The sequence below is a fragment of the Arvicola amphibius genome, chromosome 5 (genome assembly GCF_903992535.2).
Source record: "Arvicola amphibius chromosome 5, mArvAmp1.2, whole genome shotgun sequence".
In the NCBI taxonomy this organism is placed as follows: Eukaryota; Metazoa; Chordata; class Mammalia; order Rodentia; family Cricetidae; genus Arvicola; species Arvicola amphibius.
Genome location: NC_052051.1, coordinates 150,359,213 through 150,381,796, shown reverse-complemented (window position 1 = coordinate 150,381,796; position 22,584 = coordinate 150,359,213). Strand labels below are relative to the sequence as shown.

General features: G+C 50.3%; 1 protein-coding gene across 3 annotated transcripts in view; it reads right to left on the bottom strand.

Annotated features, from left to right (window-relative positions):
* Loxhd1 (lipoxygenase homology PLAT domains 1) overlaps positions 1-22,584 on the bottom strand; it is a 153,128-nt gene that overhangs the window by 30,813 nt on the left and 99,731 nt on the right. For 2 of the 3 annotated variants that reach the window (XM_038331143.1, XM_038331145.1), the window contains 11 exons: positions 20,568-20,749; positions 17,408-17,524; positions 16,599-16,761; positions 12,956-13,110; positions 8,736-8,945; positions 8,475-8,610; positions 6,537-6,745; positions 5,568-5,753; positions 3,047-3,174; positions 2,071-2,188; positions 392-566 (listed from right to left, as the gene is read on the bottom strand). In XM_038331143.1, the coding sequence (XP_038187071.1) occupies positions 392-566; positions 2,071-2,188; positions 3,047-3,174; positions 5,568-5,753; positions 6,537-6,745; positions 8,475-8,610; positions 8,736-8,945; positions 12,956-13,110; positions 16,599-16,761; positions 17,408-17,524; positions 20,568-20,749 (1,779 nt within the window). The remainder of the gene's footprint in view (positions 1-391; positions 567-2,070; positions 2,189-3,046; positions 3,175-5,567; positions 5,754-6,536; positions 6,746-8,474; positions 8,611-8,735; positions 8,946-12,955; positions 13,111-16,598; positions 16,762-17,407; positions 17,525-20,567; positions 20,750-22,584) is intronic. The other variant, XM_038331144.1, reaches the window with a different exon arrangement.

Genomic DNA, 22,584 nt, shown 5'->3' with positions numbered 1-22,584 from the left:
GTGAATGTGAACGAGTCTGCCATTACATTCCTTGTAATGGTCCCTGGAGAGAGGTCTTGACTGGAGGAGGGGAGGTAGCAGGCACTGCCTCCTGGCTAGACACATAGCCCTGGGTGAGAGGCAATTAGCAGTGGTAGGAAGCTGCAGGGTTCTGAGCCAAGCAAAGGCTGTGTCCCTGAAATTCTCTCCGTTTCTGTGAGGGGACAGGGAAGAAACCAATTTGGCTACTACTGGGAGCTAATACTCTGTCTCCACAGAAAGGGACACACTGTGGAGATGATTTGTCTTCAGAAGGTTATGTGAAGTAAAATACCCTGGTCAGAAGCCAATCTCAAGTCATGATTCAAGATTTGGAAGGCAAGAGAAGAGGAAGCAGGAGGCCACAACCTACCCAAGATGTCACTGGTCTTCACAGAGACTGTGTAGGAGGTCCACTCCATCATCTCCTCCCCATCAATGACTGCACACATTTCACAAACCAGTGTTTTCTTGCCCTTCCTTTGTGACAGCCAGTCTCCATAGTAGAACATGGTCAGGTCTCCTGTGTTCATGTTCTTCAGCAGGATCTGGAGAGGGGCCATATAGAAATACACTCTCTTACCCAAGCACCATTCCGTGAACGCCCACCCCAAGCTTCCTGATTCAGACTTCTGGGTGTGGGAAGGGTTCTGCTTATGGGTTTTGCTGAAAGTCCCATGTGACCTGGAAACTGGAAATTTATCTGAGAAAAGATTCCACAGCAATGCCTTGAATGTGTGCAGAAAACACTGACTGAATAAGTGAGAAAAAAGGAAATGAATGGAGCTATTGTCTGCCTGAAAGGACACTGACATTTGCCACATTGGTGTGGATGCAATATTGTTGGTTCAAGGAAAGTCTGCAGTGGCTACACAGGGTAAGGGAAGCTTGGGGTGAACCAGGACAGATGGCCTTTGGTGGATGAGGGACAAGCTTGCAGAAGGATTTGCTTTATAAATTAAATCATGTTCCTCCAATCCCGAATGTGTATAGTAAAGTCCCAATCATCAGAATCTTGGAATGCGACCTTCTTTAAGCTAGGGCTGTAATCAGATACGATGAGGTTGCAAGGTGGGTCCTAAACAAAATAGGATGGGGAAACTTACACATGGAGACACGTGTGCATGGCAAGAGTGTTGTATGCCAGCTGGGAGAGTCTGAGGACAGCCAAGGTCAGACCCTATGCAGAGTCTTCGGAGAGCACATGGCCTGCCTGTACCTTGACTCCTGATCTTCTGCTCCCCAATTCTGGAGCTTTCTTACACAGCTACAGACAATTTTCACACTGTGCGAGGTGGTGTCACCTGACCCCAGACACAGGAACACGCCGGTGTGACTGTGGATCTATGTCATTTGTTCTCATGAAAAAATAGCAAGCTGAGCTGTGCACTGGGAGCCCTCTGCTTTGTAACAGTGAGTGTCATGGCTGTCCTCTGGTCCCCAGTGTCATTGTCCTGCAAGGCCAGGGGAGGTTAGCAAGCGGTGATGAGGAAACACAGACACCTTCTTTCCTTGGGAGAAGGGAAGCCTGTGGCTGTGTGTAGTGTGTGGTGTGGTGGGGGTGGGGGAGATGGAGGCAAACAAAGACTTCATGCTCTGCTCTTTCTAAGTTTCTCATGGTTCCTGCCCAGAATGCCCTCAGCCTGCTCAGGAACTCAGGGATGGGCACAGCCTGGCTGCCTGGGGGGCTCAGGCTCCTCTAGAGAGAGACGGCAGGGAGGAAGAAAGAAGCTACCAACCAGTGTATGACAGGGACTGGAAGCCCACCATCGACCCAGTCTTGCTGTCTCAAGTCTGCTTCTCTCAAGTCTGTCTTCTTCTCCACATCCCTTCTCCCAGGTATCTCGTATCTCAGATCTTCCCCATCCCAGGCTCTGCCCACTGTGCTGTGTTCGCTGGCCATAACTCAGCTCTTACCAGCCACAAACAAAGCTCCATTCACTGATTGACTCACACCAAAGCCCAAGGTCAGGACGGTTGCATTACAAGGCTACTTAGAACCCAATAGCATGGAGGAAAGGAGGGCAGGGACGAGGGAGGGCACCGCATTACCCTCTCCAGGAACCACTCTGGCCGGCTCCCCATCCCATCAATGCGGATGCGCATCTTGGTAAAGGGAGCAATGTCCAGAATCTCCATGATGAAGGTGTCATTTTGTTCCCGCTCAAACCTGGGGATGGGAAGCAGAAGACGGTAAGTTGGTAAGCTGGCCCTGGCAGGAGAGTGTCCTTGCCAGACCCCTGGGATGGGCTGCTCTATCTGTGCGGAGGAAGATCTGCCTGGTCCTCACCGCTTCAGCGGCCCAGGCTCCACTGTCACCTTCATCGCTACCATCATCACCTTCATGAACCATTTGTTAATGTTTTAATAACAGATCACTTTTATTCTGCAATTATTTTGGATGCAGAAAAGTCCCAAAAGTACAATTCCATGCACCCTGCACACTGCTTCTCCCACTGAGGACATGTCACACCCACACAGTGCATGGAACCAAACCAGGAAATGAGCAAGATGCAGTAATGTCAACCACACAGACCTCAAGGAGAATAGTTTTGATAGACCCAGACAGGGAAACAAAGAAGGCAAGAACTGGACTGGAGAGATGGTTTAGAAGTTAAGAATGCTGGCTGCTCTTCCCGAAGACCAGGGTTCTATCCTCAGCACCCACCTGGCATTTCACAACTATCTATAACTATCCAACACCCTCTTCTGGTCTCCATGGCAACTAGGCACCCCAGTGGTACACAAACATAACATGTAGGTTAAACACTCACACATGTAAGATCAAATACTTTTTTGAGGTGGGAAGGAAAATTGCTATGACTTTGGCAGTCAAGGAAGACTTCCTAGGGGAGGGATATTTACGCTGGCTTTTGAAAGAGAACAGTCTTAGAAAAGAACAACTGCGGTAAGGCAGCCAGGAGGCCTCGTGGCGTGCAGCGGGTGGAACAGAGCCAGTCTGGCTGAGGACAGAGTTAAGAGGAGGCGGGATGTAATCAGGGTGAGGGGTCAGGCGCCCTCTGGGTACCTGGCCTTCTTTTTGTCCAGCTTCACCTCTTCTGTGCTCCCGTTGATGCCATAGAGGGTCATAAAGATATTGGAGTCAGTGCCTCCGCCGACCACATCACCGGTCCAGACTGTCATTTCATAAAGCACCTACCATGAGAGGAACGAGTTTCTGACCCTCGGTCCCACCCACGAAACCACACAACCCGTCTCAGTGTCCCCAGGGAGAGGACATTCGCTCTCCAAGTCCTGAAGCTCTGAGCAGAATCTAGCACAGTTGACTGTACATGCCCGAGGGAGCAGAGCCAGGCCGGCCACTCCTGGTCCCCACCACACTCAGGCGGCTGGGGGAGGGGCTCTGACAGAGGCATTGCAGGCAATGACTCTCGCTAGTCCTCTGTGAGCTCATCCATGTGTGTCCATGTATTAAAAGCATTCAGAGCTCCACCCAGATCCATGTCTGGCCTCTAATAGCTTTTGACATGATACAAATGTCCTGGTCCTGTCCTTGCTCCTTCTATGGAGAAATATGGGGACAAGCCTTATGATGACGCATGACAGGTAATGAGATATACAGGCGGCTCGAATACCTTTGGTGCTGGTGCTGGGCCTACCATGTGTGTGGAATGGCTATACAAGTATGTGCTGTGGTACCATGTGTATGGTACAGCCAAACATGTTTATAGTATGGCACCATCCACATGGTGTGGTGTCATGGGTATGGCATGGCACTATGTGCATGGTAAGGCCATACATGTGAGGGTACTGCAGTGACTCTCAGTGTCCCCAACGTCCTGCCACAGTCAGCTTGCCCCTGATGTCTGTAAGCAAGGAACACCACGGGGGAGTTTTGAGAGCTGGGATTTTGCTCCTAAGAGGCCAGATTCCCTTTATCAGCAGGCCCTGGAGGGGGGCTGAACTTGCTCTTTCCGGGTGTCTGAATTGAGGCACTTTGGTGGCTCTTTTTAAGAGGAAGCCTTGGATGGAGGTATCACCTGCGTGCTGGATCCTTTCATTCTGGGCTTACTCATCCCTTTGTAACAGGCACCTACAGACCAACAAGTAGTTCTGCCAGTCTGGGAGAGGTGGAGAGATGGCAAGCCTGCCACGTTCTGTCTTACTCGAGCCTAATCCCCATGCTGATTGGGAAACTTAGACTGTGAACTGTGCTGTGTTGTGCACAGGATACTATTGTGGGGCATGGACAGGCAGGACTAGCGGAATTACTGGGAGCAGGCAGAAACCTTGTCTTTTCTTGCTCTTATCCATACAGCCAAGAAACATAGGAAGGTCAAAGTGAGGGTGTCTATGGCTTGGACCAGCTTCCAAGGCCATGCCCTGCCAGCCCCTGTATTCCCTGTGTTCCTCATTCCCTTCATACACAGATACGCGGCTCTTTGTGTAATTGGAGTATTTCCAAAGGAGAGACAGAAGCAGGGCTCCTGTCACTCTGGCTGGTATCCTGGAGAGAGGCCGGTCCAGAGGGCCCTGCTGTTGTTTGGGTAAGTGGCTAGCCCTCCTTCTTTGCGCTGTGAATAGCGGGATGCAGATCTGCAGTGTCCCAAACTGAACTGGGAGGAGCTGTGACTGCGCAGGGCATGGTGTGAGACAGAGAGTGCCTCAGAGGCGCACAGAGGCTGGGAAGTGGGTCAGGGCAGAAGCCCAGGATGAGCAGCAGGCTCACCCACACCATCCATCTGGCCACAGAGGGAGATGTCTGTGCTATGGAAGGTGCTCCTCCCCTGCTCCCCTTCTGGGGGTTTCCTGTGGAGGATGTTGGGGTGCAGAGTACAGCCCCTCTTGCTGCTCCCATCACAGGACAGGACCTTGACAGGTGACATGACTGGATAGAGCTGGGTGACTGGGAGAAAGAGAAGCACAGGGTCAAGTGACCAGGAGGCCTCTGGATCACCAACTAGATGTGTGTCTTGGGGCTATCTGCCTCCTGCCTCCCTCCTGCCAGACCCTGACCACCTGCGAGGTTACACAACTTGTCCCAACCCATGTGACCCATTAGACAGAAAGTAAAACTCCTGTCTTCTCGGCTGTCCCAGCTACAAGGGGACTCACGTGACCAGAATGCTATACTGTAAGATCTGGAGGCCCCCAGTCCCTGGTGCCCTTGCTGCTATGCTGTGGGTGCAGCCACCAATGAGAAGGCACATCTGGGCAGAGCTGGTACCATCCGAAACTCCTCAGGGACTGTCAGTGATCTCACTGGTTTTGGCCAGGACTGAGCATGGGGCAGGCAGTGAAAGAAAATGTTATTTTCATGTGGCAGAGGAGAAAAGCAAGGCCCAGAGAAACCAGGACACTTCCCTGATGTCACGTAGCAGCAGAGCAAAGGAGAACAGTCTCCTGGCTTGAGATAACTGAGTCCAGCCGTCTTTCCAGGCTACAGCTCTGTCAGTACCCCAGTGGCGACTCCCTTACATCCCTCATTTTCATCTCTCCTGTGTCTCCCGCTTGCTGGGTACACACACACACACACACACACACACACCCACACGCACATGCACACGCACACCCACACCCACACATACCTTCACCCCAATGTTCACCACCATGGCATCCAGGAGGTCAAAGACACGGGAGGTGACACCATCGCCTCGGTCCTTGGCAAGCCAACAGTTGCAGCGTAATATGTATTTGGTACCCTGGGTGGGCACCGCCAAGCACAGCTCCTCTACCAGCCAGCAGCTCTCAGGGGAGGCTCCGTCATGGCCCAGCTGTGAGGTACACCGTCCCTGTGAGGATCTGGGCAGAGCTGAGAAAGAAGTCTTCCCTGCTCAGTGTCCTCTGCCTGCCTTGTGCGCTCACCCTCAGTGTTTCCTCCTGATAAGCTGGACACTCGTGGCCAGAGAACCTTCCTTGGAGGAGAGGAAACTCAACAGGTCTATGGGCTAATCAAAACATCACCCTGCGTGGGCCTGACCTCATAAGGTGAGGTCTTTAAGAGAGAATGTGGATGTTATGAAAATGGGAGAATTTGGAGATGTTTGGAGCCAGGGAGCTTGTCTCCTACTGGCCTAGCTCAAGAACACTGACTGGTTTGGGTCAGCACCTCAAGGGAGGGGCTGACAGGAATGGAAGGCCTCACTCCTACAACAGCAAGAGAATGGATCGGGGCAATAGCTAGTTGGCTTGGAGAAAGGGAGGAAGCTCAAGAAAATATCATAGGCCGGGCCACACTGCTTTCATCTCAGGAGGCCTCAAAAAGTCCCAGCTAGACTCCGGATCCAGGACAGTGTGTGTTTTCAGTTACCAACAAGTTGGTAATAGCAATGAGAAAATGAGAACACAGGATATCTTTACTGAAGGGGCAGAAAATGGGGAACTTGAGGTCACCAGCCCCCCAACTGATGGTGGAAGCTAGAGATCTGCCTCTAACTCAGAGGGGCTCCAGGTCGCTGTTCTGTTCTGTCCACTCTCAGCTCCCCACCCCCCACACACTGACCAGTTTCTTTCACTCCCCAGGGGCAGTCACCATAGTGGGGACTCAGGGTCAGCACCTCTATTTTCTTGATGATGCCCACATCCAAGCCGCCAACATAGAACTCTTCCACAGAGCCACAGCTGAAGCCTCGCTTCCCCTGGGGATAATCCAGCCAAATGCGGTTGCTGTGTTCATCATCTTCCCCAATGAGCAAGATGAACGCTCGGCTATCAGTCCCTGCATCCTTGTGCTTCCCAGTGGTCACCGACACATAGTAGGGAATCACTGCAAGAGATGGTGGAGCTAACCTCGCAACAGGCCCCATGGACAGACGTACTAGCCTATGTGCTTAGGAACTTGAAAAGACCTTGGAAGAGCCATCCATCTCCTTCCTTCCTTGCTCAGAGACCAACTACAACAAAGTCTTCCAGATGGGCTGCAAGTTCAGTTCATCAGTCAGTCAGTAATGCCTGATGGGAAGACCCAAGAGAGTGTCCTTGTGTCCCCTGGAGTGTCAGCTTCTGAAAGCCTTATTGGTCAATTATCTTACTTGAATCTCTCCCTATCAGGCAAGGAAGTACAGGGAAACTTCCCACCAGGTCTAGGGGTTATATGCCTGAAACACCAACCACTGTTGAGGAGGAAGGTCTCACAGAGAGTGGAAATTGGGGAATACTAGCAAAAGTGTATTATACCTGTAACACAGTTGAGGAAAGTTCTAGAGACATCTGTTTCCAAACCAATCCATGTTAGTGTGGTCAGCAAACTCATTTAGATCATGTAGATTCTAGGCAATCAAAATCCATTTTCCTTTCACTCAGGATGGTTCTAAGTCAGTGATTGCTACATGGGATTCTGAGTAATTGTCTTAAAGGTCTGGCTCTCCTGGAAGGAATACCCTTCTATCCATTCTGCCCAGGATGTGGATGTGATGGTTGGCACTTCGGCTCTCATCGTGGAAGGTTATCTGGGTGGCCTTTAGGGTAGGAGCCTTTTAGGAGGTTTCAGAGTGAGGGCTGTAGGAACATAGCTCTCTGGGCATCCCAGAGCTGTTGAATTAGCTTTAGATGGCTTTGGCTTTGAACTTTTACACACTAGGAAAGTGCTGAAGTTGTTTAGGTCACTGTCTCCAGGTCCCTGTCATTTGCAGTCAGGAATCAACAAGCTAAGAACCCTTCTCCCGGCCTGTCATCCCAGCTGACAGGGGACACGGCCCTGCTGCAGTAGGCTTAGGCTGTGTGTCTCTCTGAAAGCTGTCTGGACTAGCCTCTCCTGGCTGGAGTCACTAGCAGGATGCTCTGTACCAATATAGGCCTTGTTAGCTCCCATGGTGTCCCCACAGGGGATCACAGGATGGCTGCCTTGTGGAGACTGTTATTTTTCACACAGCGAGAAGGTGGGGTGTAGATAAGAGGTGTCAATCTCTGCTGGCCTCACAGACCTACACCATGCTTTCCTGGAGGGAGGCATCGTGATGGTCACACACTGAAATGGAGAAGGCGGGTTTTTTAATGTTTGAGAAATAAACACAGCACAGCCTTATCTCAAAAATGGGATAGGTGAAATGAGTTTCTCAAAGAGTTAGGATACTGCTTCATGGAGGAAGCAAACACAGAGGCTAAGAGCCGAATGAACAGCTTGGAGCCTCTCTCCTGGACACGGGTACATACAACATCACAGTTTGGGCGGCAGATTTCTACCGCTGGTCCTACTTTCTGTTGGTTTGTCCCAGGTCACCTGGCCAGAAATCATGTTCTGAGAGTCTGGGTGAGGGCAAAGTTTAGAAAAATACCCTTCTGGTGGATGAAGGAGACCATCACCAAAACTCTACCCGTTGCTCCATTTGGAGGGCTTCTCTCTGCCTGCTCTCCTCACAGGGCTATTGTGCGTGTGAACATGGTGAAGCACAAAGCTCAAGACCCACTCCATCAGTGAGTGACATTGGAGCCTCAGTGACAGCCTGTCTGTTTCCCTGTGCCTGCTCATCTTCCGAAGAGCTCCCTGCTCTGCTTACCAGGGCCATCCTGAACATAGTCAGCCATGGGTCCTGTCACTGTGGCAATGTCCACATCCGCCATCTTGGAACTCAGGGCGATCTCCCAGAAATCAGCAGGGCTGCTGCAGTTGCTGCTGCGGTCGCCAGTGTACTCCTGCAAGGAAAAGCACAACCTGGTCTCACTGCAGCGGTGGCACCTTCTGCTCCAAAGATCTTCCCTGGGCAGGAAAATGACGAGAGGCTGTGGTTGCATGGGGGTCCCAGGACCCCTTGGGGTACCTTCTCATAAAAGAGCCTCTCCAGCCGCCCATCCTCTTTCTTCAGGGAGAGCCAGCGCCCACACAGGAACAGAAACTCGTCCTCATTGGTGTCGTTCCAGATCTCCACCTTCTCCACGTACCAGTCGGCACACCATTTGGTGTTGTCGTGGCGGAGCTTGATCTTGTAGATGACACCCAGATCAGCAGCCTCAATGATGAAGGTGTCGGCCTGGAAAGTCCAAACATGGGGTCTTGGTGGGGACACCTCACTTTAACTCCTCTAACCCCATCCTCCAAAATTACCGGGTTGAGTAGACATTCCCAGATGGGGATCCCCTCTAGAACCAAATTAAGGTCCAAGTTCATGGTTCACTTCCTCACTGGCCCCGTTATATTGTCCACTCCCGTATGCTGCTCCTCGGGGAAAACTGCCTTTGCCCAGATCTTTCTTGGGATGAGCCTGTCAGTGTTTGGAAGAAAGTGTCTCACAAACTGTGCAAATGTTTGAAAGCTCTGGCCAATGTAGATGAGGAATGTTAGCCCATGCCTGCAGGCCAGAAAGTGTAACCACTGAGTTCACCGGAGTCAAACTGAGCACACCCTCCACTCAGCTGCCTCTGTGTGGAAGGAAGATCTTGACATGTGCACAGAGTGTGTGCAGCTGGACAACGCTTACAGTGGGAACTCAGAAGCCATCTGGGCCTCACTCCTTTGGAAAGAGAGCAACTGTGGGACAACATTCTCCACAGAGTGGATATGCGTGTGGCTACAAAGAAGAGCCAGCTCCATCTCCGTTTGAATACCCTGGTGTAGAGTTCCACTGCATCCCACTGAGATGCCAAGGGCAAGATGAGAAGTATTTAGCCAGTACTATGCCTCATAGGCAAAGGAGAAGCCACATCTCACAGCAGCACCACATGGGGCTTCTGTGGCACATGGGCTCGAATTCAGAGAAAATACATGGAAAGGCACAGAGGAAAGTGTGGCTCAAGTGGCTTGGTGGGGACTTGCTAGGCAGACTGTGCAAGGCAGGTTCTGAAAGTTGCAGATAACCATGGCAGATTTGGTGATATCCGTGGTCTGTGTATCCCTGGGGGATCATGGGCAGTGATTGCTCTACTAACAGGTGCTAAGAACTCTGCTAGCAGGTCATAAGTTCTCTGCTAGCAGGTAGTGAGTGCTCCACTAGCAGGTGGTAAGTGCTCCACTAGCAGGTGGTGAGTGCTCATCTAGCAGGTGGTGAGTGTTCATCTAGCAGGTGGTGAGTGCTCCACTAGCAGGTGATGAGTGATCCACTAGCAGGTGGTGAGTGCTCCACTAGCAGGTGGTGAGTGCTCTACTAGTAGGTGGTGAGTGCTCCACTAGCAGGTGGTGAATGCTCCACTAGCAGGTAGTAAGTGCTCCACTAGCAGGTGGTGAATGCTCCACTAGCAGGTAGTAAGTGCTCCACTAGCAGGTGGTGAATGCTCCACTAGCAGGTGATGAGTGATCCACTAGCAGGTGGTGAGTGTTCCACCAGCAGGTAGTGAGTGCTCTGCTAGCAGGTGGTGAGTGCTCATCTAGCAGGTGGTGAGTGCTCTGCTAGCAGGTGGTGAGTGCTCTGCTAGCAGGTGGTGAGTGCTCATCTAGCAGGTGGTGAGTACTCATCTAGCAGGTAGTGAGTGCTCCACTAGCAGGTGGTGAGTGCTCATCTAGCAGGTGGTGAGTGCTCTGCTAGCAGGTGGTGAGTGCTCATCTAGCAGGTGGTGAGTACTCATCTAGCAGGTAGTGAGTGCTCTACCGTTGGATGGCTGACTGGCAAGCTGGTGGCAACTGCTGGGGAGATCAGGTTCGATTCAAGGCAGAGACAGATGAGGAAGGGCTGCCAGTGATGGAGCTGCCTTAGCTGATCTGGGGGTGCTCATGGGGAGACTCTCAGATCAGGCAACGGGTTGAATGTGGGCGGGGGGCGGGTGTTGAGAAGAAGATGGCATCAAGAACGATTCCTGGCTCCCAGAGTGAGTGGCTAGAGAAATGGAAGCTTTCAGATGCTCAGCAATGAACTGAGGATTGCATGGCTAGGAACCGGGCTAGATGCAGCTTCAGCAATTCCTGTGGGGTGACAAGACCAGAACTGGGCATGGTGGCCCATATCTGGAGTTCCAGCACTAGGGAAGTGGAGGCACGAGTACTGTCATGATGACCAGGTCGGCTTGGGTCAAACAGTGAGTTCTGAGTCAAACCGGGCGATAGAGTGAGACCCTGTCTCAAAAGGACCCCAGCAAAACAAAAGAGCAAAACTCCAAACAGCAAAGTCAGAAAATATAGCGAATGTGATGGGGTAGACTGTTTATAGCGGGGTGGGGTGGGGTGGGGTGGGGTGGGGAGCTGAATCTGAAACTCGAGAATAGATTACATCACTCTTCATTTATATTTTCATCCATTTATTCTCTGTATGTATTTGTCGAGCACCTATTCTTTCCTAGGCTCTGGCATGAACAAAAGTCTATCCATCAGTCACATGAGACACACTGCTATTATACCCATGCATTTACCAGACATTAACAGTAGGCATCCATGGCAAGTGGGGGCAGGGGAGCTCACCTAAGCCTTAACAAGGCCCAACATGGTGAGCCAACTGGGCACAGTTGGGTATTTCATGGTTTAATTCAGCTGGCTTTCACAGTCATTCCAAACTGTTTTATGAGTCACAGAGATGCTAAGTAACTTGTCCAAGATTACATAACCAATTAGTGTTAGAATCAATGTCCAAGTCCAGGTGATCTGAGCCCATTGTCTGGGTACGGGATCAAATGTGAAATGTGTCCCTGATATAGAGCCAGGGACACCACAGGAATTCATTTTGACCTCGTTGGCTTTCTATTTTTCTAAAATGGAAAGAGCAAGATAGGCCCTCTCCTAAGTACTGTTATGTCTCTTGTGTTGTGCTCTCTCTCTCTCTCTTCTCTCTCTCTCTCTCTCTCTCGTGTGTGTGTGTGTGTGTGTGTGTGTGTGTGTGTGTGTGTGTGTGTGTTTATCTTCCCCGGCAGAAGATGACGTACATTTACTCTTTCTCAGTATAGATGTCTAATTGGGGATCATGTTATTATTCACAAGCCAGAAGCAAGAATTTGAAGTTAAAGGCTGACGGTTTTATCCAGGTGACTAACAAGAGTGCTGGAACATGCCCTCTGAGGACCCAGCAGCCAGGCCAGGGCTTCTATGAGCCTGGAACATGGGGTCACCAGGCATTACAGATCCATTTACAGGATACCTGCTACTTGTCCCAGAGCTAATTCCCCCCTCACCAGTAGCAGGTGTTTCAGTACATAGGGGTCTGGCTGGCTGAGAGTCAGGCTCTCTGCCATGCAGGGGCTGCTTGCCATTCATGGCCATGGGCAAGACTGCAGCCGGACTGGCTCCATGTCTTCTCCTCAGAGATCCCCTGTCCTGTGGGGTTTGGGGTAGACTCAGGCACATGGAGATGACGGAGAGGAACTGGGGCCCAGTGGAGGTGCGGCAGGGCATGCAGAAGGGACGGGAGAGGGAAGCTGAGGGGCATAGAAGGGACAATTGGGTGGATTTTGTCCTTCTGGTCCATCATAGTGCATCAGAGCTAGAAGTGCCTCAGATACTGACCGGCCACATGACTCTCCTGCCTTTTTATAGTCCCAGAATCTTAGTACGCTTGGCTCTCACTAGATAGGCCAGGTCAAGGTGAGTCTACCTGGGTGACAGAAAGGAGCCCTTCTGCTCCCCAGTATTCTCTGCATTATTCCCGAGGGCCTCAGCTCTGTACAACACACTTTAGCCAATTTATATTTGATTCCTCATCGTTGAGACAGGGAAACTAAGTTCAGCAGAGGTAAAACAGACAGGGAGCAGAAGGCAGAACCAGGTTTCCAGGCCCCTCATCAGGTCTCAGGCCAGCCCCTGCCACCCTGCAGCCCCCACCTCCACATGCATGAACCGCCCACAGTGAGCTGGCTTTCTGAAGAGGCTATCCCCACACAGAGGACAATCTAGAGATCAGGCCTGCCTTCCACTCCACCCCCACCCCATGTAGAACCCAGAGAAGTGCACTAGCTGTGAAAGGGGAACACTCTGTTCTTACAGAGGAAAAGCAATGTCAAAAGCCCAAAGGAGGATGCATGGCACCCCACAGAGTGCTAAGACATTCTCAGGACCAGAAGACCTGGCATTCAGATGACTAGACCTAGAGAGGAGAGAGGTGGCATGAATCCAGTGCGTCTCTCCTACCGTTCCTCTCTCGAACTTGTTGGTGCGGTTTTCTGATTTGCCAAGGTACCGTTCTCCGGTGTCCCCGAGATCTCCGTAGATGGTGATGTAGACCCTGGCATCGGTCCCCGCCCCAGGAACGTTCCCTGTGAAGATCTGTACCGAGTACAACACAACTGCCCATCAAGTTGGGCAGGCAGACAGACAGAGGGACGAGAAGGGTGACAGCAGGTTAGCTCTAGGTTAGCTCTAGCCAGCAGAGTTCGCAGGTAGACAAAGGTCTGGTCCAAAGTAGCAGCATCTTCCTTTCTCTGCTTGGCTAGGCAGTGTCAGCAGCACAGTGTATGGGGTCTTTGCACTCAGGAGGCTCTCGGAGAACCAAAAGATGGGAGTTTTTGGAGTGGCCCCCAGTCCTTCCACCCACAGCATCCAAGGAGACTGTCTTAAGTATGCCATCACTTATGACCACTGAGTCTTTATGCTGTGATACTTCCCATCTAACTAATTAGTGTTGATACACTGGAGTGTGTGTGTGTGTGTGTGTGTGTGTGTGTGCGCACATGCATGCTTCTTTACTTATTTTGACTTATTCTTCAGTTCCTTGGTACTCTTCACCTTGCCCTAGTACCCCAGGCAAACTGTTTCCTCCAAAGCCACAGTGACTGGTGCCTTGTCCTTTGTCCTCTGGTGCCTGGGGGAGGGCTCAGGATCAGGGTGATGAGTATACAAAGATCTTGGGGAGAATGAAAATGAGCATGGTGTCTTGGTTTTTGCTCTGCCACCGTGGCTCAGCAAGGGTAGCTTACTAGCTAGGTGTCTATTACAATGAGACAGCTGCATCCCTAGCCACTAGACCTGTGGGCAAGCAAGCTATGCATATGTTCCTACAGATGCTCAGAAAGCCTCGTTCTCCCCTCTGTAGCCCTCTGTCCTGGGGAATTTGGAATTTCAGGTCAAGGATCACAGGACTTGGCTGGATTGTCCCTAAGAGAACAGGATGGGGAGGACACTTTTAGAGCAGTGGCTGGAAACTGGGAGGATGGGGGTTTCCTGAAGCCCTGTTTTTGGTCACCCAGAGAAATGATGCTGAGTGTTGGCACAGACCCAGAGCGCAATGGCAGTGCATGGCAGGAGAACCAGGGCAGTGCGAGACCTACCCTGGTCTGCGGGCCATTCCTGTGAACCTCAGGTTCTTACACGACCTTAGAGAATGGTTGTCTTTCCTACAGTGACTGAGATGGGCTTTCTTTCCAGCCCCTGCAAGTGGGCCCACAGCCACCTCTAACTCAATGAGGCAAATCAGTGTGTTGTGGGCAGCTTGTACCCACGGTTACAGACATGTTCACATCCACCCATGGTTCCCTGTGTGCCCTTCTTCTCCTCTGGATTCACAGCACCATGCTGCCTTCTGGCTTTCTTGGGTTCCTCATCTTCCACTCAGCCCATAGTCACTAAATTCTTTAGCTCCACCTTCAACCCTCTTCTCTCATTTCACACAGCCTATGTTTGTATTCCTTGACCTCCTGGATCTTTATCTTCAACCCAGGTCCCTGTGCTTCAAATTTCCATCTCCTGTCACCAGGGTCTACTTCCACTGAGACTAGACTCTGACACCACAAACTCATGGGTCTGAGTGGTACTTGATCCCACTGGTACCCATCTCCTTCTTCAAACCCTCCCTCCCCTCCCCCTGCCTCTTCATAGCCACTCATTCTCCAAAGTCCCTTGTTGCTGTATGAGACTTGATGGACAGAGCTGTGTCCTCTGATACAGACAAAAGTCAGGGACCATTTGCTCAGGCTTCGCTCTGCTCAGCATGGTGCAGAACCAGCAAGCATGCCGTGGGCCTCCACAGCTGATGATGAAATTGTCTCTGTGTTGCTTAAAAGAGACAGCATTACCCAAGTCTGTCGGGCCAACACCAACTTGAGACAACATTAGGAATCTTGTCACAGCTTAGACGAAACAGTTGATGACTGTCCTCTCCCCGTCACCCCCATCATTCTGACTACATTCAAGCCTGCTCCACATCTGAAATTATCTCGGGTGGGTGGACCTGTTAGGACGCCTTTTCTAGGAGCCCTTGCCCTGGACTGGGATGCCGTGTCCTTGGGGCTGTGACTGAATGGTCTTCTAACAACCCCAATCCACCTCCCGCTGCTTTTCTGCTCCTTTGGGAATTAAGAAAACCAATTCAGCCTCCGATGCTGAGCAATATGGGTATGCGGGATCCAGCTATTTCTGGATCCTCCTCCCTCTCGTCCCACCCAGGCCACACAGTTTGTCAGGGAAGAGGTGTTTCCTTAGAAACCTCAGAGTGGGTTCTGTGGAGTATGGTTTATAGAGAACATCTCAAGAGTGTTGCTGGGAACGGCAGCACAGGGTGTGCATCTTGGGGTCCAAGCAGAAAAGAGACACATCTCCCAGACTGAACAGCAAAGGATATTCAGAGCAAGGGATATGGATGGAGAGAGATCCACTCTTGGGCAAGATGGTTCAGATTAAAGGAAAGCAGGGGCTGTCACTGTTTTATATAAAATGGAAATATGTTTACCTCTTGTCTTTGGACTCTCTGCAGCAGGAAGATCTGTGCCCTGCCTCCACCAGCTTCCTATAAGAATCTTAGGTTTCCCTGGAATCCTGGGTTTTACTCCAGCTTTTCCAAAGCTATTATACCATAAATTTGGATTGTTTTTTCCAAGTTCCCAGAGCTTCTCTAGTCTGTGTAGACAGCCCAGTTGGAGAGGACGGTGGGCGTCATGTGTGTATCATCAGTGGTAGAGACTTTTAGAAATGACGCTGATTATCAAATAGTTAAGGTTTCCTCAGAGCTGAGCAGCATAGGGAGTGACGCGGGCAGTGCTACCCTGGGGTAAAGGAAGGGCACACGCGTGTGCATGCACATGCCTGTGCAACAGCGCGGTGAGGAGAGAAAGCCGAGGAGTGAACCTCGAATGCCAGTGGGCACAAGAAAGGACCTAGAACTAAGCAGACTATTTCGGGAGACAGGAAGATAACCGGAATATGGTGATGTCACTGAGACCAAAGGCAGGAAGAAACGCAAGAAGTGGGTGGTCAGGATGATTCAAATACTGCCTAGAAATAACAGCCCTGGATGATCGTGACGAGTTCACGCAGGAAACAAAATCCCATGACCTTAGACAGATCCAGAAGCTGACCTAACCCCCAGAAACATGCCTTGCTGGGATATTTCTACCTTGTTTTTCTGTCTTAAAAATAAATCTTTTACAGTACAGGGTTTCAAAACAGAGGTTCCTACATTAGACAAATACTCTCCCACTGAGCTACACTCCAGCCCTAGATTGTCCTGTAACAGTAGATGGGATCACACTACACCAAGTGTTGGCCAAATAAACTGAGCATGTAGGGGTGATCTGTTGGCATGTACCATGCTGTAGAAGTAGGAAGGGATTTGAGCACAAAGCTTGCAGTGAAACAGGCAAGACTCTTAGGACTGGCCTGCCATCTACCAGCTGTGTGAACTTGGCAAGTTACATAGCATCTATGAGCCTCAGTTTCCCAGGGATAACATAGACCATCCTTGTGTGTGAGGATGCTTCAACCTGGCAGGGGCTGGTGTTCTGTGAGAAGGGATGTGGTCCTGGAGCTGTGTGACAAAGGCCACCTATCCCGTGTGACTTACTGTCCAGAGGCTCCTCCACTTCCTTGTAGACTTGTCGTAAGGACCCATCTTTCATGTACTTCTCAGTGAAGATGTCGTAAGGGACCAGTTCTCGGATGGTCTTCTTGTCATCCTCAGAGGTGGCAAGCCATCGATCACATGGGAAAGTCAAGGTCTCTGTACCCTGGGGTGAGGAGGAAGGAGGAAGATGAGCCTGTAGTCGGTAAGGTGGAAACCACCAGCTCCAGGGATTTGCCAGAATGTTCAAGCTCATCAGAACCAGAGACGAAGAAGAAGCTGCCTCCCTGTAGGAAAACACAGGGACCCTTCCTGCCCCGGTTTCGGGAGACCTAGCCTTACAGACTTGCACAGCCACAGCAGGATGAGTTAGCTTTTGAAGGTTATACTTCTTAGATCACTTAAAAATAAATATCTGAGCCCTGTCTCTGACACTTGGGGTTTGTGGGTGGAGCAGGCTCTGTGCTTTTAAATCCATCTTGTCCCCAGCACCGCACTGTCTTTTAGCTGGGGAAGTTTGCATTTTTTTTTAGTGTTTTTCAAGTTGTTCAGGTTTGATTTTCCTCTGGAGTTGACCCTGAATAGAAGTAAGGACATGCTGGTCACTCACCGGTCCTGTGGCTTTGGTACTCGGGCAGAGACACAGACCAGACTAGATTGTCTGAACTCTTTTCTTTGACTACCAGAAGAATCTGCCTTGGATCTGAGCTAGTTAACATGTCCTGAAAGCTGAAGCAACCATCAGGCCAGTCTGCTGTGAGCTCATTCTGGGAAAAGGTAAATGAAGTAGGACAGACACATCTCAAACTTACGTCTTTATCAGGGAGGAGCCTGCGGATGTCCACATGGGAACAGTGCCACCCAGGGTTCATGCCTGTGTTATCATGACCAATCCGGATTTTTTCAATGATTTCACCCACATCTTCTAACTTCATAAAGAAAAAAAAGGCACTGCGTGTTAATAGAAGGGCTTCAATCATATTGCGCCTCCTTTGGGGCATCCATCCTCAGATCCCTCTGAACTTAAGGGGGTGATTTGCTCTCCATATGTCTCTACTGACCAGCCAGGCCAAGACCCTCCTCTGCACATGCCATCCTTCCTTCCTTCAGTCTTGACTTAATTGGCCTTGATTTGGGCACTCTGATCTTCCAGGTGTGTCTGACTCCTCACAGAAGCCATTACCTTACCTATCCTCCATGACATGATGTTATAGTAGCACATTCTCTGAGAACTGAGTTGGGTCTCAGAAGAGATCTAGTACAGCCCATGCTCCTATCTTGATAGACCACGTTAAAATCTACCGACTCTTAAGAGACCTTCCCTTTCAGTAATTCCTTTTCTCTACTCCTACAAATTGTGCTCACTCAAACTTACAGAAAATGGTGTCTTCGTCAGCCAAAGTCGAGGGCATGGCTGGGGCAGCCCATTGATGTCATAACTATGTCAAAGACTACAGCATGCTTTTTGTTGTCACCTGATCTCTAGCTCTAAGTGCCTGGCCAAGCAACATGCTACTCCATAGATTGACTAGGATGCCACAGTTGCCATGACCTTGCTGCTCTTCCAAGATGTCCCACTACCTGCCACCTGCTCTGAATCAGAGAACAGAATCCTTGGCCGCAAATGGTCCTTTGAGGCCTTACAAACCCGGAGGACTTGGAGTCACTAAACAAAGATTGGGGCTTCCAAGTGATGTGGCCACAGAGATTTTTAATAGATCTTATCATTATCTGCCAGAGCAGTGCAGACGTCCGAGTGAAGGGTATTGTCCCCCAGCATCTCAACTGACAAACTCACTGCCTGAAGTGACCAGGAAATGAAGAGTTCCCTGTCTCTTCTTCTACCCAGGGCTTCTTTTTCCTTCCCTGCCCCATAGGCTTTGAGGTTAGTGGCTTCAATGGCACTTCTGAAACCTAAGTTCTACAGCAAGCACTGAGTTGCTTTCATCAGGGGACAGTCTTGGCTGTGGCACTATAGACAATAAAGAAGCCTTCAGAGGACTGCTGCCCAGGGGTGGTGGCCTCCTAGATGGGCTCAGAAGACATGGCTGTCAGAAAGGGCTTTGGCGTTCTTCCTTGGGAGGGGTGAAGGCATGATCCATGAAGGCTCAGGAGCTGCTGTGTGACCCTAAATTCACTGTGTAATGTCATTTTAGTAAGTCACAATCTTTCTTGCTCTGGGTGCTTATGTGTGAGATGGGATTGACGCACTGCCACCCTCTTGGGACTGTCATGAACACTCAAAAACTTGGTCCATATTGAGTGCTTAGAACAGCGCTGACGTTTCCGCAGAGCTCAGGCGTCCTGTCAGCGCTCTTCTCCCGGCCAAACCTCAGGGTGGACAACAGAGAGAAGCAGCTATTGGCTAAGGGCTGCTCCAGAGTCAGGGCTGGAAGGGGAGATGTGGACTGAGGATCCGCCATAAGAGAGTAGAGAGGCGGAAGCCGCAGGCAGGAAAGACAGGTGAGGAACAAAGCCTTTCCATTTGTTTCCAAGCTCCTACATCCCCCTAAGACCCAAGCAGTTGAGAAAGAAAAACCAACAGCAAATGAGCTGACAATTTATAGCTGCCTACTAATGGGACCTCACTGATGAAAGTCCACAGACGTTCTGCCGAGGTGTGACCTGGGCATTGATGACATCACACTCTGATGCGTCCGCCACATCATCTTTCGTGGTGAGACTTTACCTTGTATAGATGAGTGAACCAGCCCTGAATTTCCTACAACAGACCTCCCACCAAAGCTGACTCCTCCCAGAGAGATTGGGGAGGAAGCTTTATCTCTGGGGCAGCAGCTGGCTGAGAATAAGGACAAGCTCAACACTTTGTTTCCCACCAGACTATGTGGACAAGTCACCACTGGTCTCTGTTACTCAGAGCACCGAGGCTTCCAAGGTTCCTGGCTCCTCTCCCAGGCTGGTTTCATTGCTACTCTCTTCCTAAGTCCCTTCATGCTCCCCTGTGACTTCAAGCTCTATGTTTGCCTGTTTCCACCCATGAGTATGCTGTTCACCTCCGAGGAATGTCTCTCCTTGTCCTGAGAATGCCCACATCCACACCTGTCTCTAATCCACCTCCTCCAGGGCTCTTCCTTCTCTAAACACCAACAGCAACCTCAATCCACTTGGAAGCCTACCACAGAGTAAAAGAACATGCACATCAGAGCCTGTTCCCCTAGGTTGGTTCCTTGCATGCTAGCTGTGTAGTTTGGGGGAAGCCATTACCTTTGCTGTGCCTCAATCCCCTCCTTCTTTACCAGGGTCAGGAGAGTACATACAGGATGTTACAGGTGTCCAGTGAGTGAACATAGCTGAATCCCGTATGTTAGTGCCTCTGACCCTCAGGACCCGTGGTGGCAATAATCGCTAGATTTTCTGCCATGAGTATTGTGCTTGGCTCCCCAACTATAAAGTTCCTTGCAGGCAGTCTGGGCTCTTCTGTTGTGTCTCCTGCCTAAGCTAACTCGCAAAAGAGGACAGGGCAGACATCATGAGCTGCTCTGCATAAAGGCTTGTGGGAATTCCTTGGTGCTGCAACCTACATCCCTGGTAAGCATCAGATAAGAGAATCCCTTGGCCAGACCTGACAGGACCCATGAAGCCCACAGCAGTTCTGTGTCCAGCTGACTGCAGCCCGAAAGCCAAGCAGCAGGCAGCCTTGTGTGGTCCCCTGTGAGAGGTTTGCACCACCCAGCACCCCAATTGCCTGCCTGGAAGCCATGCCACAGACACAGTAGAAACAGGAAGATGTCCTGTTGGTATGCTTCCTGTTTCTCCGGGTCCTAGTCATCACTTTTAATCCTGACATTTGTCCTAGAAGGCTCAGCTAGCTTTATCATCCACTTGTCCGACTGGACTTATGGAAGCTCAGAGAGGCCGGAGAAGCTCTTCATCCCCTATTAGCTGTGGCCCATCTAGATGAAGGGCAACTCTTGACCCACTCGCTCTGGGGCAGTGCACAGAACCAGGTACCTCCACGATGAAGCGGGAGGCAGACTTCCTCTCGAAGAACAGCTTCTGCTCCCTCTTGTTGGTGCACAGGAACTTCTGCCGGGTGCACACGGCGTCACAGCCATAGATGACTATAAAGATGTTGGCATCGGTTCCGGCAGCAAAGACATCACTGGTGTAGAGGGTGATCTCATAAGGGACAACTGGGAGGGACAGCAGAGGGCAAGGCCAGGGGTGGCAGGAAGGAAACAGGAGACACCATAGATGAGGTCAAGTCCTTTACAGCATCAGTGGCCTTCACAGAGAGCATCTCAAGCCTAGTGTCCACAGAGAACCCCTGATCCTTCAGATGGTGGATCTACTACAGCAGACTGACTGAATATAGAGATTATGTATATTTTAAAAGTTCAAATTCAAATACAGGACCTAACTTGATGAGTGAGGCCTGGGCAAGTTACTTAGGAGTCTTAGTGTCCATTCAAGTGTCCTCAGCATAAATATTAGCAGGATTCTGTAACCTAGAGCTTTGGATTTCAGAGACAAATCACCAGTCAGGGTAGCCAGGCTGCAGCAGGGGCATGCCTTTCTCTTCTCATTCTGTCCATTGCTCTCAGCCCCTGATTTGCTCCAAACGTGCCAGCTCCCTGAACCAATCCATGTCACACCTGGCCTCTTACTCAGCTTCCCCAGCTTTATAGATGTCCCTTACAGGGGACTGGCCAGGCGGAGGAGAGGGATTCATCAGTTCATTCAGCAGCTACAGGACTATCTATCCTTTAAAGGAGAGTTGGCACATTAGCCCCACTGACAAGCACCTTCCCAGTACAACTGTTCCATGACAAGTGACCAGCATGTTTCCACGTGGGCTGATGATCTGCTGCCCAGGAGCTGTTGGCGGGATCTTAGAAGAGGAAGGATTCTTGAGCCCCTCTCCAGATTGTCTGTGGGGTGGATCTAATTCACACCATACTCTATAGCTTGATGCAATTAAGTTAAAGCAACAGGGTCTTCTACAGGGTGAGATTCATTAGTAGGTCATGAAATGAGGCTGAGTAGTTGGCAGTGTTCTGAACAGAAAACACTATTAGATACCACACAGAGTGACATGTTGGTTTGTCTCACATGTATATGAAGGAATATATTCATTATAGGTTTCTGGGCACAGAAATCTATATCTCTATCTATATATCGATATCCATTTATCAATATATATATATATATATATATATATATAGAGAGAGAGAGAGAGAGAGAGAGAGAGAAAGAGAATGAGAGAAAGAGAGAGAGGAGAGAATATGAATACAGGTTGGGAAGAGGGTTGAGTTGGTAAATGTCTGTCACGTGAGCAAGCATGAGAACATGAATTCAGATCCCCAGAAGCCACATAAAAAGCTAGGCATTGGGTCATATGCCTATAACAACAGCACGGGGAGCTAGGACAGAGAAGGGTGGATCCCTGAAGTTCAGTGGTTAGCTAGCCTAGCCAAATTGGTGAGCTTCAGATTCAGTGAGAGACCCTATCTTGAAAAAGAAGAGGTGCACTGCAATTAAGAAGACACACAGCATGATGACTAACCTCAACATGCAGCCACATACATGTACATACACCTACACTATCAAGTAAATACACCACACCACACATACAATATATATATGCACCAAAAAAACAGAAGAAGGGAGGGAGGGAGGGAGGGAGGGAGTAATGAAGGAAGGAAGGAAGGAAGGAAGGAAGGAAGGAAGGAAGGAAGGAAGGAAAAATTAAAACCCTAGGGGAGTTCTCAAGCAAATATACAATATCTTATGCTATTGGATCTTAAAGGAAGCCATCCATATTAGGAGCTACCCGGTCTTAGGAGATCCCAACCTTCTCCAGATGAGGAATCTGCCTCCAGTGTACTAAACAGGCTTCCCCGAAGGATGGTGGCATCTGTGCCTGTGATGGTGCTAGTCACCCAGGGAGAACTTGTTACGGACCGTATTCAGCATTGTGTCCTAGGCAGCCACTTTCATCCCCACAGTTCCAATAGGGCAGGTATTA